Genomic DNA, 14,684 nt, shown 5'->3' on the forward strand with positions numbered 1-14,684 from the left:
ATAAATTATTGTAGTCACTGTTCTTTGCTCAGATTTTCTCCCAAGTTTATGGCTGTTATGGACCCTCCCCCTAGAACATCAACTATCCTTAAAACCATGGATCATGACGATGTTCTAGGACCATGATCATCTGGTCCAACTCTCTCTTGTTACAAATGAAGAAACTGCTGGTCTGTGGTCCTAAGGATCTCAGTGAACTCTGGTACCATATCGGGACACACTAGGGGGTTTGGCAACCTCCTTAAAGTGTTCTAAATGGATCACCCACTGCTTTCTGCTCCCCTGGCTTTTACTCCAGGTGCAACATCAGCTACTTAGAAGAGTGGCTTCAAGATAAGAATTTGCAGAACAGCTTGGCCAAGGAAACTTTGGAACCTCTCTCTCAGGCAGCCTGGTTGCTTCAGGTCAAGAAGACCACAGACAGTGATGCCAAGGAGATCTATGAACGCTGTACCTCCCTGTCTGCTGTGCAGGTGACCAGGCTTGCTGAGTGTCTCCCTGATCCTCCCCAACAGATGGTGTAATTGGCATCGCCTTCGCTGGCTCAGCCAGCCATGCAGAGCATCTGCCTCCCTGTGTGCTCTCTGAGGAGCATACATATCTCCCATGGCCCACCCTCTTTTCTAACGAGCATTTATTAAATACTAACTCTAGGCCTTAAAAACATAAAAGTGCATGTGACACGTTCTCTGCCCACTAAAATCACAGATTGGGGGGGGGCAGGGAAGGAGGCTGGAAATGGGGGATTCTCTCACTGTCATCTAATTATATGATTATCTTTGCTCCCTTCTATGCTCTTCTCATTTGTTTTCTCTTTCCTTGCAAAAACATAACACATGGTTCCTGGAGCCAAATTACAGTGTAAAAGAACCACCTCTGGTTCCCGACTCTTCCCAGACCATCGGAACCATTATTTCATGGACAGAGTTGTCCTTTCTCCTGGGCTAACACCAGCTCATGTGCTCTTTGCAGATCATAAAGATCCTTAATTCATACACACCTATTGATGACTTCGAGAAAAGAGTGACTCCATCCTTCGTTCGCAAAGTGCAGGTGAGATCCTTAAGGAAATACTTTTTAATTTTTCGTATAAGAAAGTGATATGTAATTAACATTATAGAAATTCAGGAATAAAGTACATGTACCAAACAAACCTATGAAAGGTGCCCAGCAAAAGCAGCAGGAATTTTCCTTGTCAAATTCCCCCAATTTTCAGAACCATGACTCACATTCTGCTTCCTTTGGCATGTCTTATTTCTTGTCAGCCTTTGAGTGTGTGCAGGGGAACAGAGGCTGAGTGGAAACAGAGAACCTGTGTACCCATTTTTTTCTTATTTTAATCCCTACAGTTTCTTCCCCAATGAATTAGGGCAGCAGTTCTCAAAGTTTGGTTCAAGGGTTCTTGGAGGTAGGGCGGTGTCCTTGAGATGATTTCAGGGAGTCTGCAAAGTCTTCCTTTTTCCAAATACATACCTGTGTGAGACAGACTTTTGTTCATAGACTTCAACCAATATAATGTATCACAACTGATAAATGCAGAAGCTGATAAGGGATTCTGCCTGTCATACTGTCAGACATTAAGATTTACAAAATTACAAAACCGTACCACTTCTCACTAGTTTTTTGTTTGTTTCCAAAAATAGTTATTTGTCAATAAAAATATGTTAACATGTATTGGGTTCGTTCTTATTATTTTAATGAATTGATGAATATTTTAAATTACTGTTTTAATTACTAATATGACAGATATCAATAGCTGTACCCACATTCACAAAAGCTGCTTGGGGTCCTCAATAATTTAAGAGTATAAAGAGGGTCCTGAGACCAGAAAAGTTTGCACACCACTGAACTAAAAAGAAATATGAATGCTATAAAAATTTAATACTGAGCTCTACTCATGTTTGGGCTTAGAATTATGCCATGAGAATAGGTAAGACTAGAAAACAACGATTTCCAGCCAGTGCATCCTGTGGGAAATTAAGTAAGTATTCCTGAGAGCTGATTTGGAAGTCCTGGTCAGACCATTTCACCTTGGAGCTGTGCTGTTAAAAAGCCCTTCTGTGTGTCATCTCCCATGATTTTGAAAGGAGTTTCTCCTGGACCTAGAGTTGTTGTGTTTTCCTTACTCTTGACTTGCAGACAGCAATGAAGCAGAACACGCTGGTTTCCTCATTCGTTTGTCCTCTTGGTTCTCATTCCAGGCTCTCCTAAACAGCCGAGAGGATTCATCACACCTGATGTTGGATACCAAATACCTCTTTCAAGTCACATTTCCTTTCACCCCCTCTCCACATGCTCTGGAAATGATCGAGATCCCCAGCAGTTTCAAGCTAGGCTTTCTCAATAGATTATAGCAGGAAAAGGAGAGTAGATGCACTTTTCCCTCAATAGCTAAATGGAGGTCAAATGTGAGGGATGTGGCTTGCTCGTTGGAACCGGAAATGCTTTGGAATACGATTTAACAAAGGAAATAAGAATTCTCCCAAATGGGCCACATCTTCTTTTGCTCAGGGTGACAGTGCTGCCACTGTCACCTTGTAAGAATTCACACCCACCAGCTGAGGTTGGAATGGCCACATCTAGCCTTGGAATCTCAGCCAGCTTTTACTGGAATTCCTGCAAGGCTCATACTTTCTGCCAGGTGCCTCTTGTCTAGATCTGTCTTGTGACAAGCGTCCTCCCAGGGTGAGTGAGACCTGGGGACACAGTTTCTCCCAAGTTTTCTAAGGTTCATGTGAAGTCCAGATACATTTATGAAGCCACAAATGGGTTCCAGGGGTAAGTCTTCCAACTACTCCCATTTGGCCATGACAGCCTGTCAACAGTCCTCTCGCCCCATGCCTTCCTGAGGGGGTTGGGGTGCTTCCCCTGACTCTTTTTACTAAAAATGCTGCTGCATTAAAAAAATATATTTCAGGCTCCTCTAATTTTTCAAGAGACTATTCAATCTGAAATGAATCATATAAAGAGTAGCTTTATGTATTTTTCTGTATAGAACTAATATGTCATTCAAGCTTAACTGCCACACCATTTATCATCTCCTCCAAAAGAACTTTTTTAAAATTTTATCTGCCAACATATTTGCCACAATTTTTCATTGTTTAATATCTTTCATACAATAACTTTTTTAAAAAAATAAATTTGAAAAGGCAACCTAAATGATTTTCTCTATCATATCAGCATTCAAATATGTTTAAAATTTTTCTCATAAAAATGACTAAAGAATTATGTCAGTTCCTCCTTTTGAGAAACCTGTTTCCCAAGTTTTGTGGGCACTGACTATTCCTTGATGCCCCACACCTTCTCACTTCTTCCTTCCAGAGCATGAAACGTCATTTGATAAGCACTCCTAGCCAATGGCCTGTGGACCCAGTGCTCTCCCGCACCACCCCAAAGTCCCAGGCAATAGCTGTAGCTCTGTAACACAGACATACATCTTAGGGGTGGAAATAATCCATAATTCTGAAGCAGCATCACTTTACCAATATGTAATAATGTCTTTTCATACTAGAAATGATTTAATTCATTTAGATACATTGTATATGTAGGAATGAGAAGTAGAACTTTGTAACATTCTAATCAATAAAATGAAGTACCAAATGAATTGGGTCAGATTCTTTTAATTGCTAGGAGATTACTTTTTTTTAAGTGCACAAATTTCATGCCTTTCTTTAAGGGTCATACTTAAAGATGCAGGAATCTTTATAGATTGATAATACCTTATAAAAACATACATTAAAGTGTTCAGAGAAGAAGTAAATTTGCCCTAAGTCCTGGCTCAGTCTGTGCCCTTGGGGCTCCCAGACTGTGCCAGAATGAGGGGTTACTTGGCAGAGAGTCAGCTGGGTTTCCTATCAGCACCTGTGGCCTTCTCTGTGCTCCTTCCAGATCTCCCCAATGCCACAAACGCTCATCACCCTTCCTGTTTGGCTCCCATAGCTCAGGGTTCCTGCCTGTTTTGCAGCACTTACCCAGGCTATAAACTGGTAGCGTTGGCCATTCCCTCGGCTACCCTGTGAGCTCCTTGAGAGCAGGTCCGCCTCGTGCTCATCCCTGAGGTCATCCTGATGCTGGAGAGCAGGAGAACTGCAGGAGCCAAGTCCAGCAGGGTTTGTTGGGGGTCAGCCTTGGGAAGGTGTAGGTCTTGTTTGGAGACAGCGGGAAGTGCAGAGGCTGAAGAGTTTATGCATGGGGAAGGGGGAGAGGGTCAGGAGAGTGCTCACCCCACAGCCTTGATCAGTTCTACAAAGGGGAAGGTGGGAAGCATGGCCAAAACAATGAGGTGCTGGTGGGGTGAGGACTGTGAGGCATAGGAACTGCTGATAACCTGCAGTCACAGGTGAATGTCAGGGTTGCTCAGTGAAGCAGAGGGTGAATTCATGGGGGGGTCAAACCTGCCAAACTTTGCTTGCTGCAGAGGGCAGGGAACTGAGCCCAAGAAACTGGTCAGCGGGGTTCTGAGGGCACCTGGCAGCATGGATGGTCAGAAGGTTCAAGCGGTGAGTGAGTGATGAAGACTGCAGTGAGTGCCCCAGCCGTGAACACGGAGCTGCTGGTGGGAAGGAAGGGAGCAGCTGAACTCTAACCCGGATAAGGAGAGGATAAGGAGATTAGTTAGATGGGCTGCAGTTGCTTCAGCACCTTGGCGCTGCAGCTCTAACTTCTCGCCTTTCTGCTCATCGGTTCCAAGTGTTGGCTCTGTGGAAGGTATGTGTTAATATTACATTAAAATACTCAGGCTTTTCTAAATTCTCAAGAAAGCATTCAGGTGTGTGCACACTAAGGTGTTGACAGTGGTCTTTCTGTGTGGTGGGAGCTCGGGTGAGAGGAGATGGTGGTGGTTAATCCGTATGTTCTAATTTCTCTACAATTCACGTGCTTTTCTTTTGAAATAGCTACAGTGGGGTTTTTTTTTCCCCAAAATATATTTAGTGTTGGCATCAGGGGAAAAATTAAGCATCTTGACAACCATTTAATCAGTTTTATAAATTGATCCAGGTAACACTTCATATGTCAACATAAACCTCAGAGTGCAGCTTATGGAATAAAAAGAGATTTTGACACTAAACATTATATAGTTTTTATAATAAGTCTGTGAGATACATCCACACTGCCATGTGTACCAGCAGTTTATTCTTTATTGCATGGACAGATCACAATTTATGTATCTAGTCTGCCTACTAATGAACATTTTTCCAGTTTGGGGCTATTATGAATAAAGCTGCTATGACATTCTTACTCTTTTTTTTTTTTTTTTTTTGAGGATCTAAGCATTCATTCCTGTTGAGCAGATATCAAGGAGAGGAATTATTGGTGTGCGTAGCTCTAGTAGGTCCTATCAGCCAGTTGTCCAAAGCGCTTGTTCCAGCGCATGCTCCCAACAACAGAAGAGGTCCGGTTCTCTCCATCCTTGTCCACACCTCATACCATCGGTCTTTTTTACTGTAAGGTACACTGATGGGTGAGTACTGGATTCACAGTGTGGTTTTAGCTTGCATTTCTTTGATGACTAATGATGTTGAGCACCTCTTTATATATATATATATATTTTTTTTTTTAATTGAAGTATAGTCAGTTTACAATGTGTCAGTTTCTGGTGTACAGCATAATGCTTCAGTCATACATGAACATACATAGATTTGTTTTCATATTCTTTTCACCACATGTTACTACAAGATATTGAATATAGTTCCCTGTGCTATACAGTATAAACTTATCTATTTTATATATAGTAGTTAGTATCTGCAGATCTCAAACTCCCAGTTTATCCCTTCCCACCTCACCTTCTCCCTCTGGTCACCTTGTTGGTTGTCTATGTCTGTGAGTCTTTCTGTTTTGTAAATAAGTTCATTTATCTTTTTTTTTAGATTCCACATATGAGTGATATGGTATTTTTCTTTTTCTGGTTTACTTCACTTAGAATGATGATCTCTAGGTCCATCCATGTTGCTGCAAAGAGCATTATTTTATTGTTAGGATTCCATTGTATAAATATACCTCAACTTCTTTATCCAGTCATCTTTCGATAGACATTTAGGTTGTTTCCATGTCTTGTCTATTGTAAATAGTGCTGCTGTGAACATTGGGGTGTATGTGTCTTTTTGAATTAAGGTTCCCTCTGGATATATTGGGCACCTCTTTATATGTTTGTTGACCACATGTATATCTGCATTTGTGAAGTGTCTGTTCAAGTCTTTTACCCACTTAACAAATAATTTGTATTGAGATGTAATTGCACTTAATATAAAACTCACCATTTGATAGCATACATTTCAGTGGTTTCCAGTATATTGACAAGGTCATGCATTTTCTAAATCCAGAACATTTTCATCACCCCAAAAAAGAAACCCCATACTCACTCCCAAGCCCCTCTCCCCCTATTTGTTGGCAACCTCTAATCTACTTTCTGTCTCTGTGGATTTGCCTATCCTGGACATATATAAATGGAATCACGATTTGTGGTCTTTTGCATCTGCCCTATTTCACTTAGCATAACGTTTTCAAGGTTCGTCCATGTTGGAGCGCACATCAGAATTTCATCCTTTTTTATTGCCAAATAAGAGTCTACTGTATGGACAGACCACATTTTGTTCATCTGTTGTTGGACATTTTAGTTGTTCCCACTTTTTGGCTTAAAAGCGGCTATGAGCATTAGTGTATGAGTTTCATGTGAGCATATGTTTTCACTTGTCTTCGGATATACCCAGGAGTGAATTTGCTTGGTCATTTGGTAACAACTCTGTTTAAATTTTTGAGTAACTGCTAAACTGTTTTCTACAGAGGCTACACAATTTACATTCCCACCAGCAAAGTATGAGGGTACTTTGCCCATTTTTAATTGGGTCAATGAAGCATTATTTTAAAAGTAAAAGCTGGAGATACCCTACATATCTTACAATAGGATGTTGCTTTATTAAATTATGATACTCCATAGTATAAAATAATACTTAAGCTATTATCAAAAAAACAGATAGCTCTATAAGCACTAACAGAACAAGTCAGGTGACAAAGCAAGTAGCTAACAGCCCCACTTATATAACTAACAAAGCTTTATCTGTGGCATTGGAAAAGTCTGGAGGAATATGCACCAAACTAAGGGGACTGGATGCAAGACAGGTAAAGGGGACTTTCTCTTTTGATTTTCCATCTTTGGCATTAATTCCGTTTCCCTATTTGCAATAACTACCTGATAGGGTGTGAGGATTAAAATGAGCTAATAAAAATCAATTAATTAGCACCCCCCAAAAATAACTATTATGGGATAGTGGGTTTTGGTAATTTTTAAACCATATATTTAGGTGAAACATTTCAGAGAAATTTCATGCTTGGCTTAGAGTTAAGGAAAGGTTTGAGAAGGAATCTGAACCCCTAATGCAGAACAACTTCATGTCAAAACTTGTTAAAATGGGGCATTTTGACCTTTTTCTTTCCAAAATGTTCATTGAAGCATTGAAGCATTGGCTCTTGCTATGAAAAGTCCCTCTCATAAAAAGGATGGTTGACAGTAGGTACAGTAGAATGTACTAAAATTAAATTTAGCTCATGTTATAAATACTAAATGAAAAAACATCAGGTTGTAAAAATATGAACAGAATACATGAACAGTATGACCCCAGTGAGCCTAAAATTCTGTTCTTGCATACCCGAAAATGTGAAAAGGAGTCTCTCTGGGCAAAGGGATTATAGGTGACTGTTTTCTTCTTTACCCCTCTTTTATTTTTCCAAACTTTCTACAGTGACCAGGTATCACATTTATAATTTTAAGATACTGTACAATCTTTCCAGTTTAGTTTGTAGCTTGCCCACATTCAGCCCACCAGATCGAACATGCTAGCTGTGCAATATGATTTAAGTTTGATCTGATTCAAAACTTGTGGTCGCCATTTAAAAACTGCTGTTTTCCAAGAATGTGCAATGACATGTGGAGATGAACATACTAAGCAAAAAACTAAAGTTCAAAATTGCACGTGGCATGTAAGTTCAATTTTTTAAATGTATACACATATGTGTTTATGAAGATACTAGAAGAGAACATAAAATGCCAGTAGAGGTCAGTCATTTGTCAGGACAGGGCACGTAGGTGATTGGTTTTCCTTCCTCATGTCCTTTTGTTTCCAATTCTAATGACCACGTATGGCTCTTATAATTTGAAAAAAATGAAAATTCTGTCTGAGAAGAAAAACATTGCCTCTGTCCAGACTGGGAATACTGGCAGTTTTTTCTGCTTCTCCCCTTGTGAGGGATGACCTCCTAGCTATCCTTCTCCACGTGGCCCCTCGGGTCCCTCCTGCCTTCCACTCCTGCAGCTGCTGCTCTGTCCCAAGCTCATTTCCTCCTGCCCAGAACATGACGACAGTCTCTTAACCTAGCTGATTGTCCTGCTGTTCGTTCTCTCTCCGACCTACTTCTGGAAGCGCAAATGCTGGAATAATCCATGTCAGGGACGCGGCTCCCTTGCTGTAAAGCCCACGGCTCACCTAATGCTATTACCTGGAGTCCTCAGCAGGACCTTGCGCTGGCTGCCTCGGCGGACTGGGGCCACGTTACTGGGCCCCCAGCACAGGCCAGGCTCTGGTGGGCGGGCCCTTTCACTCTCTCTACCTCAATTTCTGTGACAAAGCAGAGCAGCCTGATCATGCCAGCTCCACAGTAAGGGTCATAGAGTCCCACCACGTACAGACTCAGCCACCATCACTGACCGTGACCTCGTTTAATCCCTCAGCATCTCCTCAGTGGTAACAGGGATGCGCTGCCTCCCTCCCAGGTCGGCTGTGGGAGGTCAGGGCCCAGCACTCCATGGTGGTCAGTAGCTGGTTCCCTCCGATCTCTCACCTTTAGGAACTGTCCTCTATCCACTGTGTTCCTCAGAGATCTCAGGAACTATGCCAGCTGCCCCTTGGCTGTAGGCACCCAACGCGAGCTCCCCATTCTCTCTCCAGCCCCATGGTGACCTCTGTCTGGTAGACATTCCCCCTCAGAGGAGTCCCCACTGCCACCCACCCCACAAATACATCCCTCTCAATTTGGGCTCTGTTCTAATGTTCAGATCAGTGCCCTGAAATATCTTCATATTCCAGGCGTCACTTCTTTGAAACTTGACGTGGCCCACTCTCTGGAATGTCTACTAAATTGGCCCAGCTTCAATGGCTGCCCTATCCCACATCCCCCTCCTAGTTCTCCCCCTCCGACATTGGTACCATGGCCCCTCAGCCTCCCAAACAGAAACCTAGGAGACGTCCTGGGCCTCTCCCTCTCCCCGTCCCCACATGTCACCAAGTCCAGCTCCCTCTCCTTCAGAAGCATGGTCTGAATCCATCCCACAGCATTGCTTTAGTTCAGACCCTCATCACATCTTGCCTGAACGGTGGCCACAGGCCCCTTTCTGCTCTTTCTACATCTCCAGCCTCGCCCCCTCCCCACTCCTCCCCCTGCTGCTCCAGCTGCTGCTGCTGCTGCTATCGTACCCACTAGCAGGGCAGCAAATCCTCCGTGTGGCACTCACTGTATCCCGGCTTTGAGCCAAATGCTCCATGCACTGCCCCTCATAATTCCCCTGACAATGCTATGATGATAGATTTCAAGTACCCATTTGACAGATTAGCAAACAGAGATTCAGAGAGGTCAAGTAACACCTAAGTAGTGGGGCCAGGATCTGGTCAGCCAGAGCCCCACCCTTAGCACTAGACAATTTTGCTTCCTCAAGCCTGTCCTCCCTTCAGTAGCCTGGGCCTGTCTGTGGACTTGGGTAAACAGGCAGCCACCCCTGGGGCTGTGACTGTCAAATGTTTCATTAATGAGATGTGTTCCTTGCAGGGAACCAACACCACATTTTCTTGGCCTCATGGCATTTGTCGAGGTCAGGCTCTGCCATTTTCTGACTTTTGTCTTTTCTCCAAAGTCCACCCTGAGGAGGGGAATTTTTTTTTAAGTTTTAAATTCTAGTATCCATTACAACTGCTTTCCATTGTGAGGCCCCACAGGATTAATACTGTGCTGCAAAGATCAATTGTGTCCATGCCTGTGAGCTGTGGTTAAACGTAAGTTCAGAAAATCTGTTGTCTGACACTTTCTTACTGATTATGTAAAAGAACTGTTGTTGACCTAGGGTGTTGTGATAAATCAAAGGTTACAAATTAACTGCATAGACTATTCCGCAGGGAGAGATCTGAGCAACTACCATGATCATACACGAAGATGACGTTTTAAAAAGCTGTTTCTGTTAGCTTTTCTCACACACCCATCTCTTTTTTTCTCTCTCTTTTTCAGCTTCATCTTGGGGGAAAGATGTGTGATCAGACCTTTCTAGTTAATGTCTTTGGCTCCTGTGACAACTGTTTCAAACAACGGGCTCTGAGAACAGTTTTCAAGAAATCTCAACAGCTCAGCTACTGTTCAATATGTGCAGAAATTGTAAGTGCCACTTTTTAAAGCCACTTTTTAAAAAATTTAAGCCATTACCTGTCTTTAAACACTGTCTAATGTGAGGGTTCTGTGACAGATGAGTTGCTATGGAATCAGTTTACACACACAAACACTGGCAGCACACACAGGATGGACACGACAGCACAGTGTGGGGGTTTAGGAAGTGGACTCTGGTCTCTGACTGCCAGGGTTCAACTCCTAGTTATGTCCCTTGGGAGCCTTGAGCCAATGGATCTCACTTCTCCCAGGAGGTCTGTTTTCCTATCTGGAAAACAACAATGATGGCAATCTATCTCATAGGGTTTGGGGAGGAACAAAAATGAGTTGATTTGATAGTGTTTAAAACAGTCCTCAACACAGGAAGTGTTTAATACATGTTTTCGCTTTGTTAGGACTAATGCTTTTTCCTTCCATCTTCTCCTAGTCGGCTTGGCAGGCAACCAAGGTAAAAGGGACTCTGGTAAATAAACAGCCTGGGAGCACCTTCCCAAAGGCCCTGGGCCAGCTGTCCTTAGGAACAGCTCTGGTGAAGACTGAACCATACAGGCCATCAGTAGTGAGCAAAATCAAGCTCAGGGAAAAATGCTCCTTGGGCCTAAGCCCTCAGTGAGGGTAGGGACTGAACACAAATCCTGGCACTTTTCAAAGTACACAGGTTAATCCTCACCAGAGATGGCTTTGCACAGGCTTCAGATCTTGCAACAGCATGGCTGAGGCTCTAGGAATGAGTCCTGCCTCACAGGATTTTTTGCAAAGCTGTGCTCAGTAGGGTGGCTGAGTGGAGCCCCCACCTGGTCACAGGTGGTAAAGCACTCTTCCCCACAAGCTCAGTAGGAAATCCCCAGTGATAGACTCAACGAAATATAAAACACACATTTAAGAGAGGAAAGATAACTTTTACATTTTATCTAACTGCAGAGGGAAGATTGTGTTTATCCTTCTGGTCCCACTTTAATCCCTGACAGTAATCACATTTTAAAAATTATTCCTATAAAGCAAATGGCAAGTAAGCAGCCTCAGGTGGCACACAGGCTTTGGTACAGCATAGGAATCCTGATGTCATGGGATTCAGGCTCAGTGTAACGGGCTTCTACCTGCAGCACACTGTGTTCTAAACTTGGATCTGCAAATTGCAAACTGAGGACATTCAGTTCTTGAACCTGCTTTCTGGTGGCCCTACCATCCTGGGGCAGTGCTATTTATTAATCCAGCTTATCTGTTTTTGAAACAATTTCCTCTGTGCATAGAATGAGCCCAGAATCCCAGCTGTCATGTCCTCTGTAGCATCACAGATTCTTCCCAGGTCAGAACCCTGCCTAGAGATATCCTTCAGAGGATTGTCGCCAGCCGTCTCCACCACAAGCACTTGGGGTTCCCAAATATTCAAATGGACTCCTTTGGCTGAGGAGACATCCAAATGATTGAGGTTTAATTTTTAATTCAGGTGTTTGAGATTAGGTAGACACAGCCCCCAGTGGACACTTTTCATGGATAGGGGCACCCCTGTAACTCCACCACTGCTGAAACTTAGCAGATCTCAACTTTTCTGATGTCCACTTCCTCACTTACAAAAAGCAGTGAACACCGAAGTACAGGAAGGCACTTTGCAAACTTTGCCATCCATTAAAAAGTTAACACGGCCTCATCTCTAGGTGGTAAACTCTCCAGATGTTTAGGGAGGATGTGTGGGGATTATTTTACACAGAGAATCTTCAGAGGAGGGCACACACCAGTATGAAGAGCCACTCACCCCAGGTCTTCACAAACTGGCAGACCCTGAGGCAGGCTCACACATCTCACGGTGGGCCAAGAGGTGCCAGCCTGAGGAGGTGATGAGAGGATGCTGCCTTCCCCAGGCCTTCTGGGATGACCCTTGTGAGAAGCGTCCCCCATGACTTACTATCTCATTTAAATTACTTCGTGTGACTTGCTCAAGGGTCCCAGGCAGCCTTAATACTTTGCCATATGTGGCTCTGAATGCTCCATGGAGTCACTCCTGATGAGGACCCTATGAAGAAGGTGTTATCTTCATTTATGGATGAAGGGCCTGAAACACAGAGAAATTAAAGAAGCTACTCAAGGCCACACAGCACACAGGATTTACCCCCTAGGCAGTCTGATCTAGAGAGAGCCTGTGCTCTTAACTTTTTGCTCTAAGAACTCTGAAACTGTTTCTGAGAGTGTGAATCAAGCAAATCATTGAAATTGTCAGTGCCTCCATTTCCTTATTCGTAAAATGGAGGTGACAGTAGTACCCATTCAGGGTGACTGCTGTGAGTTGTTCATGTAAAGCACTTGGAACGGTGCCTGGCACTATAAGGGACTGGAAGGAGAGGATGCTGGAGTCAGCCACAAAGTCACCAAGCTTGCTTCCTTGAGGGAACCTGTAGCAACGCTTCATTCTAAGGTGGAAGTCACCTCAGGAGTGGCGTGTCTGTGATCACTGTGCACAGGCTCAGAAGCCCTGAGTTGGGCCCCTGTGTGCCCCCAGCCCCATCACTACTTGCTTTTGCTGTCCTCAAGCTAGGAACTTAATACCCAAGTGAATAAAAGAAAAGTAAGGGCAAAGACCTCAGAACCCAGAACTAGTTTTATTTTTGTATATTTAAGTCAACAATCGAGTAAAGTTTCCAGTTAGTTGTATGGGGAGCATCAGAGCTCCCAGGGATCAGGCCGGGTACCAGTGCCACGAGCCAGGCCCCCTTGTCTTCTCTCTCGTCCACTCTCTGCACGTAGAAGCCACTGGGCAAGCGCATCAAGTCGCAAGCAGGGGAGATCTGTGCGGGGGAGTGGGAGGAAGGGGTGATGGAAGGGCTGTATAGCTGGAATTTCACCAAACCTCCAGTGGCCGGGCAGTCCTGGGTTGGAATCCCAGCTCCGCCCTCACTAAGTGCGCGTTCTTCAGCAAGTCACCTATCATCTTCCAGCCTCGGTTTTCTCACCGGTAAAATGGGCACGACTGTCCCTGCGTCCCCAGGTGGCGTGCGCAGCGGCGCCAACGCGAGCCTACCTGGGGGCACTGCGCGGGGGCGCGCACAGCGGCGCGGGCCGCGGAGGGGGCGCGGGTGCCCGCGGGCGCAGCCGGCGGAGGGGAGGTGATCGGCCGCCGCAGCCCGGCTCGCAGCGGCCCGCGTCAGCGCCGGAGGGCGGGGCGCGCTCGGGGAAACGGCTGGAGCTGCGCCGCCGGCGGCTGGGCGCCCGCTCGCTGGCTAGACCGTCGCCGCCCGCTAACTCGCATCCCTTTTCTCCCTGCCGCGTCCCCGCGCGAAGATGGCAGCCGACGGGCTGCACGAGAACGAGACGCTGGCGTCGCTCAAGAGCGAGGCCGAGAGCCTCAAGGGCAAACTGGAGGAGGAGCGGGCCAAGCTGCACGACGTGGAGCGTGAGTGCCGGCCGGGGCGGGGGCTGCGCGCAGGGAGGCGGGCGGAGGAAATAAGACCCACTCCTGCTCCCGGGAGGATGGAGGGGGGCGGCCTGGGCCCCGGGCCGGAACCAGGCCCACGCCACCGCCCTGGTTGAGGGCTCCGGTGCCCGGGCTCCAGATGAGGCGCGGGTAGCGGCCCGAGCCCCCGGACGCGCGGGTGGGGGCCCCTAGCCTCGCAGCGCCCCCGCCCGCTAGCGGAGGCCAGCCGGCCTCTGGGCGGGGGCGCCGGGTGGTAGCAGCATCCAGCTGCTTCCCTCCTGATGAAGGATCGTGGGACCGGTTACCGTCAAAACCTGCCTGGAGGGTGCAAACTGATCATATTCACGCCCTTCCGTAGCGGAGCGGGGTGGAGGGGGTTGCCAGTGGAGGCAAGCGCAGCGAGCCCTTGTGGACGCGGCCTAGGATAAACTCTTGTTTTACAATCATTCGGCTTTCTCTATCACAGTTGTCTTTTCTTAGTTTTGCTTTTGCAGAGAATCAGATTCTGATTTAAAAGCTCACTTTTCCACTCTGTTCCCTCTTTTTGAAGGTGGAGAGCCAGATGAGGGGAAGGGAAGCAGAGGAGCTTACCAGACCCAAACATTTAGTTCATTTAAGGCTGTTTAAGAAGCTTTTGGATGGATGCGGTGTGGTTGGCATGGAAGAGCAGTATCAATCGTAAATACATTTACATTCTTGACTACAACCATAATTCAGAACCAGCTCTGTGATTTTTATGGGTGTGCAACAAAATAGCCAGGCTACATGACTCTTGGTGGGATCAGCTGCCCTTTACTCTGTCAGATGTTCTGTCCTCAGCAGAGCTTGGGCTCACGCTAGGCTTGGGGAAGTGGCTTTA

The 14,684-nt window shown here is 45.5% G+C and overlaps 2 protein-coding genes and 1 long non-coding RNA gene across 8 annotated transcripts in view; 2 read left to right on the top strand and 1 right to left on the bottom strand.

The window, feature by feature from the left end:
* MYO5C (myosin VC) overlaps positions 1–3,600 on the top strand; it is a 91,006-nt gene extending 87,406 nt beyond the window's left edge. For all 4 annotated transcript variants that reach the window (XM_032481172.1, XM_032481174.1, XM_032481173.1 and 1 more), the window contains 3 exons: positions 299–473; positions 973–1,053; positions 2,202–3,600. In XM_032481172.1, the coding sequence (XP_032337063.1) occupies positions 299–473; positions 973–1,053; positions 2,202–2,354 (409 nt within the window). In that variant the 3' untranslated portion in view covers positions 2,355–3,600. The remainder of the gene's footprint in view (positions 1–298; positions 474–972; positions 1,054–2,201) is intronic.
* A 9,394-nt stretch (positions 3,601–12,994) lies between these two features.
* LOC116664103 lies at positions 12,995–13,574 on the bottom strand. 2 transcript variants are annotated; one of them, XR_004320443.1, is made up of 2 exons: positions 13,433–13,574; positions 12,995–13,199 (listed from the first exon to the last, which is right to left on the bottom strand). It is a non-coding gene; the product is annotated as an uncharacterized LOC116664103 (long non-coding RNA). The 2 variants fall into 2 exon arrangements; XR_004320444.1 differs by having other exon boundaries at positions 13,365–13,503.
* The window catches only part of GNB5 (G protein subunit beta 5), a 38,733-nt gene continuing 37,594 nt past the window's right edge, over positions 13,546–14,684 (top strand). For both annotated transcript variants that reach the window (XR_004320442.1, XM_032481177.1), the window contains exon 1: positions 13,546–13,804. Coding sequence is in view for 1 of the 2 variants with exons in the window: in XM_032481177.1 (XP_032337068.1) it covers positions 13,693–13,804 (112 nt within the window). In the remaining variant the exon portion in view is untranslated. The remainder of the gene's footprint in view (positions 13,805–14,684) is intronic.

The sequence above is a fragment of the Camelus ferus genome, chromosome 6 (genome assembly GCF_009834535.1).
Source record: "Camelus ferus isolate YT-003-E chromosome 6, BCGSAC_Cfer_1.0, whole genome shotgun sequence".
Taxonomy (NCBI): Eukaryota; Metazoa; Chordata; class Mammalia; order Artiodactyla; family Camelidae; genus Camelus; species Camelus ferus.